Below are 8,249 nucleotides of genomic sequence, written 5' to 3' on the forward strand. Positions count from 1 at the left end.
GGGACAATTAGCCCACTGACTTTGGTAGCTGGAAGCCGGAGCCCCTCAAGGAATCCCGTGCAGTCAGAGGGAGAACATCCAAACGCCAGACAGACTGCACCCCCCCCCCCCCCCCGGTCAGGATTGACCCCGGCTCCCTGTAGCTGCCCTGTCTACTGCAGATAGTTCTGCTCTAACCCACATTTCCATAACACCAATGGGACAAAACACAATTAATGAGTTAGGGAACACGACGTGGGCTGAATTTCTTTCAGGGACTAGTCCCGCAGTAATCAACACCAACATACCCCAGAAACTGGTGGGGAAACTGTCCTCGCTGGGTCTAACATCTCCCTCTGAACTGGATACTGGACTTCTTAACAGCAAGGCCACAGGCAGTCCAGGTGGGCAGCAATGCCCCTCACCCCATTACGCTGAGCACTGGCACACTCCGAGGCTGTGTGCTCAGCCCGCTGCTCTTCACACTGCTGATGTATGACAAGATGGAGATAGAGATGAAGTGGAATGACCAGTGGATTGGTGTGAGGAGAACCACCCAAGCCTGAGTGTAGGGAACCATATAACAATCACAGCACGGAAACAGGCCATCTCGGCCCTTCTAGTCCGTGCCGAACGCTTACTCTCACCTAGTCCCACCGACCTGCACTCAGCCCATAACCCTCCGTTCCTTTCCTGTCCATATACCCATCCAATTTTACTTTAAATGACAATACTGAACCTGCCTCTACCACTTCTACTGGAAGCTCGTTCCACACAGCTACCACTCTCTGAGTAGAGAAATTCCCCCTCGTGTTACTCCTAAACTTTTGCCCCTTAACTCTCAACTCATGTCCTCTTGTTTGAATCTCCCCTACTCTCAATGGAAAAAGCCTATCAACGTCAACTCTATCTATCCCCCTCATAATTTTAAATACCTCTATCAAGTCCCCCCTCAACCTTCTATGCTCCAAAGAATAAAGACCTAACTTGTTCAATCTTTCTCTGTAACTTGGGTGCTGAAACCCAGGTAACATTCTAGTAAATCTTCTCTGTACTCTCTCTATTTTGTTGACATCTTTCCTATGATTCGGAGACCAGAACTGTACACAATACTCCAAATTCGGCCTCACCAATGCCTTGTACAATTTTAACATTACATCCCAACTCCTATACTCAAGACCAAGGAAGACCAAGCCTGAAATCGTTGTGGACTTTGGGAAGGGGCAGACAAGCCACCCCACTCTGTAAATACATGGCTCCTCCACAGAGTTAAGTCCCTGGGAGTTCACATCACGATGGCCTCACTCGGTCCCCGGACAAGAAGGCAGGCAGCACCTCCACTTCCTAAGAAGATTGAAGCAAACAAGGCTCCCCTCCCCATCTTAACTGCATTTTACACGAGCACCATTGAGAGCGTCCCGACAAGTTGTATCTCCATCTGGTACGGGAGCAGTCGAGCCTCGGACCAGAAGTCCCTACGAAGGACTGTGAGAACAGCTGAGAGGATCATAAGAGACTCCCTGCCATCTATCGGAGACATTTATCAGGAGCACCACGTATGCAGGGCCCTTAGTATTATTAAAGATCTCACCCATCCATCCAGCATCCTCTTTGACTTTCTACCATCGGGCAAGAGACTCCGATGCAAAAAGACGGGAACGATCAGGATGAGAAACAGTTTCTTCTCTCAGGCCATTGCTTCTGAACTTCCTGCCACATTGCATTCAAAGTGTCACTGGTTAATGTTTCATACCTTACAATATTTAACATTAATGCACTTTGGTTTGTTATTTATGTGTGATACATCAGTAGATTTCATCCTTACCTTCATAAGTTACGTGTGTTATGTGTACATCCTGGTTCGAAGAAACATTGTCTCGTTTCTATATGCATTATATACGTTGCACACATGTAAGTAGTTAAATGGCAATAAATTTCACTTGACTTGAACAGATAGCATCATCTCCTAAAGACACAGGCTGCTAGAGGAGGATAATAGGCACTAACGAGCAATTGCTTCTGGTGAAGCTCGTCCATCAATAACTCTGTTAAAGAGTGTAACATGTAACCTTTGATATTTTCAGTTTACAAAATCAACTTGTAGCTATTAGTTTCACCTTTATTTTGAAAGTGTGATGAATAGGCCTGTTATCGCGAGTCCGACTCTGTGTTACCCCATTGACAATGAGGTAATAATGTCACCTTATCAGGCGCAGAGGCGAGCCGCAGTTCCGAGAGAGGCAAGTGGTTTGGTGGTCCTCCCAACAGTCAGAGAGAATTAGAAGAACGGATAGGGAGGCAGATTGCAGAAGAGCAAAAGCATTGTAGTGGAGGAGGATCTTACATTTCCCAATATCGAGTGGGGTTGAGACATAGAGAGTCCATTTGTAAACCGTGTTCAAGGGTTTTCAAAGCATCTTGACCTTATCTGAGGGAATGAGGGGCAAGTGATAGAAATGAGGCAGCACCTTAACGTAATGATATTGCAGTGCCAGTGACCTGGGTGCAGTTCTGCTGCTGTCTGTAAGGAGTTTGCACGTTCTCCCCGTGTCTGTGTGGGTTTCCTCCGGGTGCTGGGGGTTCCTCCCACATTCCAAGGACATATAGGTAGGTAGGTCGGTTGGTCACATGGGTGTAATGGGGTGGTGCGGGTCAGAAGGCTTGTTACCATGCTGTTTCCCTAAATAGAGCAAGTGAATGACTCTGTGGAGGAACCCTTTGGAAATAGTGAGAGCATTTCACGGAAAAAGTTAAGGCTCTCCTAGAGAAAGGGCCATATCTGTGGGAAAGCAGATTTCAATGCTGTAAGACAGGACCTGGGAGGTATAGAGTTATTGAGCACCACAGCACAGAAACAGGCCTTCAGCCCATCTAGGCCATGCTGAACTAGTCTTCTCCCTAGACCCACCGACCTGCACCTGGACCATAGCCCTCCTACCCTTCCCATCTAAATTTCTCTTCAATGCTGAAAATAAACTCGAAACTACCACCTCGGCTGGCAGCCCGTTCCACACTCTTGCCACCCTCGGAGTGAAGAAGTTCCCTCTCATGTTCCCCTTAAACATTTCACCTTTCACCCTTAACCCATGACCTCTGGTCCTAGTCTCACCCAACCTCAGTGGAAAAGGCCTTTTTGTCTTGAAAGCAACACCCACAGAATGCGGGAGGAACTCAGAAGGTCCGGCTGCATCCATGGGAATGAATAAACAGCCAATGCTTGGGGCTCAGATTCTCCTTCAGGACTGAGACGGAAGGGGGAAGAGGCCAGAATAACAAGGTGGGGGAGGGGAAGGTGATAGGTGAACCAGTGGGTGGGAAAGGTCAAGGGCTGGAGAAGAAGGAATCTGATAGGAGAGGTAAATGGACCATAGGAGAAAATAGACAATAGACAATAGGTGCAGAAGTAGACCATTTGGCCCTTCGAGCCTGCACCGCCATTTTGAGATCATGGCTGATCATCTACTATCAATACCCGGTTCCTGCCTTGTCCCCATATCCTTTGATTCCCCTATCCACAAGATAACCTATCTAGCTCCTTCTTGAAAGCATCCAGAGAATTGGCCTCCACTGCCTTCCGAGGCAGTGCATTCCAGACCCCCACAACTCTCTGGGAGAAGAAGGGAGGAGGAGGGGGCCCAGGGGGAGGTGATAGGCAGGAGAGAAGAGGTAACAAGTTAGAGTAGTAATAAAGGAAGGTGGGGGTGGGGGGGGTGGAATTTTTTTTACCAGAAGGAGAAAGTGATACTCACATCATCAGGTTGGAGGCTACCCAGATGGAATGTACGGTGTTGCTCCTCCAGCCTGAGGCTGGTGTCCTCTGGTGCCAGGGAGAGGCCATGGACTGACAGGTCAGAATGGGAATGGGAATTGGCATAAAAATATCTGACCAGCAGGAGGTCCCGCTTGTGGTGGGTGGTGTGGAGGTGCTCGACGAAGCGGTCCCCCAATTTACAACCGGCCTCACCGATGTAGAGGAGGCCCACTGCAGATGCATTGGGAGCGTCGGACACAATAGACGAGCCCAGCAGATTCGCAGGTGGAGTGTCGCCTCACCTGGAAGGACTCTTTGGGACTGAGTGGAGGTGAATGGGCAGGCGTAGCACTTCGGCCACTTGCAGGGGTGAGTGCAGAGACACCGAAACTGCAGAGCCCGTTCAGCGCTGAGGTGAGTAAAGCCCCACCCCCGGAGCCCAATGACTGCTCCTGAACTTAGCCACATGGGATCCAAGTCCAGTGCACCTCCTGCCTGACGGTAGCAGTGAGAAGAGGGGAGACAGGTCCAGGTCGAATGCAGGCAGGCAGTGCTTCTTTTCCACTCTCATCCTCAGCGATTTTAATCTTGCTCGACACCAATTGCAGGGCAGTAATGGAGCCCCCCCCATGGGTTTGTCTTCCGCCGTCAGCCCTCGACACAGCGTCCACCCTTAGCAAGGGCCACCACGGCTGCACCTCCACTCTCAAGAGTATAGATCACCAAATCCTGCTGGAGATTGCAAAAGTGCCGGATCGTTTAGTCGGTTCAAAACTGAAAAGGGAAATGACAGGCTGCAGTCTGCAGCGAATGCAGTTCAGAAGGATTACATCCATCAGAGTATCCAGTACCTTTGTATGCCGTCTGCAAAACGTCGCTGATGGTCGCTGGCGCGTCTGGCTTGTTGCCCGGTGAACCGATCTGAGTGCAAAGGGTCCAGTGTGGCAGGAAGATAGGATTTAATGTGATCCGTAATGATCTACTCAAAGCACGTCATAGTTGTTGAGATCAGTGCCCCTGGAAGGCCGTCATTAAGGCAGGTTATCATTGCCCAGTGGAGTGAAGTTGGTGGGGACAGCAGGCTTTTCCAGAGAGACGTTAAAGATGGCTCTCATCTTCCACAGCTGGGTTTCACGGTCTCTCAGCACCCTGCGGTTTTACATGGGCTGGTGCTCCTCCCAGACAGATGGGGGGGGGGGGGAGTCATTCTGTGCATTGAGCCACATGCAAAGGACATCCCGTGTACCAGGGAGAGAGACGTCACCGTTGCTGATGCGCAGAGTGGACTTGCAGTCTGCTATGGCCTGAATGCCCTACCGCATGTCTCTGGTGTCACAGAAATGGCTGTCTGCTCCCTGTGAATCTTCTCATTTTGCCTTCCTGATGCCGCGGCGAAGTGCAGCTCTTGCCGACCCGCGAGACGTCTTCTTCCCCAAACTGAAGGAAGCATTCCCGATCTCCCAGCGTTCCCGGGAGCTCTGCTCTCAACCGTGACTTCTGATCTGCCCTGGCAGAGCTGTGTTTAATAACCTCAACGCACTGCTCTGTATGGCCAGTCACAGATCCCGCATATTCATTGATGTTAATGCGATGGACTTGGGTAGCCATCTCCCTGAAAATGTTCCAGTCTGTGTTTTCAAAGCAGTCCTGAAACACTGCGGTTGATCCTTCTAACCAGGCTTGACTTGTGTAATCAGTGGTCCTTATACATCAGTTAGCATAATAAATAAGAGTGGGGTCAGAGGTCAGCCTTGCTGGGAGGGGCGTGGATAGCGGTTCCCGGCAGTCTGTTCATCCTTTGGCGGCTGAGGTCCTGCAGCAATGGCGACAGAAAAGAAGGAAAACCCTATGCGTGAACTCCGCATTAGGAAACTATGTCTGAACGTCTGCGTAGGTGAAAGTGGTGACAGACTCACCAGAGCTGCTAAAGTGCTGCAGCAACTCACTGGCCAGACCCCAGTGTTTTCAAAAGCTTGCTACACGGTGTGGTCCTTCGGCATTCGAAGAAATGAGAAGATTGCTGTTCACTGCGCAATTCGCGGGGCCAAAGCTGAAGAAATTTTAGAGAAGGGTCTGAAGGTGCGGGAGTATGAATTGAGGAAAAGTAACTTCTGTAACACAGGGAACTTTGGCTTTGGGATCCAGGAACACATTGATCTGGGCATCAAATACGATTCTAGCATCGGAATTTATGGTTTGGATTTCTATGTGGTCATGGGACGACCTGGCTACAGTATTTCAGATAAAAAGATCAAAAGAGGATGCATTGGTTCAAAGCATAAAATTACCAAAGAAGAATCAATGAGGTGGTTTCAGCAGAAGTACGATGGTATCCTCCTGCCTGGAAAGTAATGTGAAACATGCAATAAAGACAAACTATCTGAAAAAAAAAGAGGTCAGCCTTGGAATTATTGCAAGGGTGTTGATGTTCTCCAAAGTCAACATTCTGATGGGATTTATCCAAGACTGTTTTTAACTGAGTCTGATTGAAGTTGCCAACAAAAATAAATTAGGCATGTAGTTCTGTGGCTCACAGGCAGCACTTCCCCTATAATGGCTCGCTGGGATGTGTGCAGCCACTATCGCAATGGCAGAGAGCTTCCTCAATAAACAGAAGGTTCTGCACTTTTCCCATGATAGACTCTAGCAGAGGTCAACGGTGACTTATTACCACACATTGTTAATGTAGATACACAGCCCTCTTGGGTCTAACCAGAGGTCAGAATGTTTCCGTCAGAACGAGCACGCAGCAGTCTTTCATCTCACGCAGATCCAGTGGCAGACACAGGCGATCTAACGATCAGATTTCTGGAAGCAGAATTGAAGGGAGAGTAGGAGTTTAGAGTCAGGAGACATGGTGGATGAAGCAGGTTGAAGATTTGATCGTGAACAAGAAAGAAGAGTAAGTCACTACAGGAAATTGGTATCAAACAAGTCATTTGAACTTTATACGAGACATAGGAGGAAAAAAATCAGGAGGGCCAAGCTGAGCAATGGAACAATCATGGCAAATAGAATTCCGGAGAATCCTCAGACTATAGATAGATAGATAAATAGATAGATAGATAGATACTTTATTCATCCCCATGGGGAAATTCAACTTTTTTTCCAATGTCCCATACACTTGTTGTAGCAAAACTAATTACATACAATACTTAACTCAGTAAAAAAATATGATATGCATCTAAATCACTATCTCAAAAAGCATTAATAATAGCTTTTAAAAAGTTCTTAAGTCCTGGCGGTAGAATTGTAAAGCCTAATGGCATTGGGCAGTATTGACCTCTTCATCCTGTCTGAGGAGCATTGCATCGATAGTAACCTGTCGCTGAAACTGCTTCTCTGTCTCTGGATGGTGCTATGTAGAGGATGTTCAGAGTTATCCATAATTGACCGTAGCCTACTCAGCGCCCTTCGCTCAGCTACCGATGTTAAACTCTCCAGTACTTTGCCCACGACAGAGCCCGCCGCCTTCCTTACCAGCTTATTAAGACGTGAGGCGTCCCTCTTCTTAATGCTTCCTCCCCAACACGCCACCACAAAGAAGAGGGCGCTCTCCACAACTGACCTATAGAACATCTTCAGCATCTCACTACAGACATTGAATGACGCCAACCTTCTTAGGAAGTACAGTCGACTCTGTGCCTTCCTGCACAAGGCATCTGTGTTGGCAGTCCAGTCTAGCTTCTCGTCTAACTGTACTCCCAGATACTTGTAGGTCTTAACCTGCTCCACACATTCTCCATTAATGATCACTGGCTCCATATGAGGCCTAGATCTCCTAAAGTCCACCACCATCTCCTTGGTCTTGGTGATATTGAGATGCAGGTAGTTTGAGTTGCACCATATCACAAAGTCCTGTATCAGTTTCCTATACTCCTCCTCCTGTCCATTCCTGACACACCCCACTATGGCCGTGTCATCAGCGAACTTTTGCACATGGCAGGACTCCGAGCTATATTGGAAGTCTGATGTGTACAGGGTGAACAGGACCGGAGAGAGTACGGTTCCCTGCGGTGCCCCTGTACTGCTTACCACCGTGTCAGACCTACAGTCTCCCAACCGCACATACTGAGGTCTATCTGTCAAGTAGTCCACTATCCAATCCACCATGTGAGAGTCTACTCCCATCTCCGTTAGTTTGTGCCTTAAGATCTTGGGCTTGGGATATAGGGTAGGTAAGGAAAGAGTTGGTGCCTTCAGGGACCAAAGGGGTAATCTAGGTGTGGAGCCAGAGGATACAAGCAAAGTCCTGCATGAATACTTCTCATCAGAGTTCACCAGGGAGAAGGACGTGGAGAGTTAGGGAGCGGAACACTGATATTCTGCATCAGGAATGAGGAAGTGTCAGAAATACTGGAGCACGTTAGGTTAGATGAACCCCCGGGTCCTTACGGGATCTATCCCTGGCTTCTAAGGGAAGCAAGAGAAGAAATTGTTGGGGTTCTTACGGAGACTTGTCTGCCTTCATTTGCCACAGGCAAGGTACCAGGCTAATGTCCCGTTGTTCAGAACAGGT

General features: G+C 48.5%; 1 protein-coding gene across 1 annotated transcript; it reads left to right on the plus strand.

The window, feature by feature from the left end:
- The first annotated feature begins 5,515 nt into the window (after positions 1-5,515).
- Positions 5,516-6,082, plus strand: LOC140730034 (large ribosomal subunit protein uL5-like). Its single transcript, XM_073050178.1, has one exon. It carries the CDS (start codon positions 5,552-5,554, stop codon positions 6,080-6,082), a length of 531 nt encoding a protein of 176 aa, XP_072906279.1. The 5' UTR covers positions 5,516-5,551.
- Positions 6,083-8,249: the final 2,167 nt, after the last annotated feature.

This window comes from Hemitrygon akajei, chromosome 7 (genome assembly GCF_048418815.1).
Source record: "Hemitrygon akajei chromosome 7, sHemAka1.3, whole genome shotgun sequence".
In the NCBI taxonomy this organism is placed as follows: domain Eukaryota; kingdom Metazoa; phylum Chordata; class Chondrichthyes; order Myliobatiformes; family Dasyatidae; genus Hemitrygon; species Hemitrygon akajei.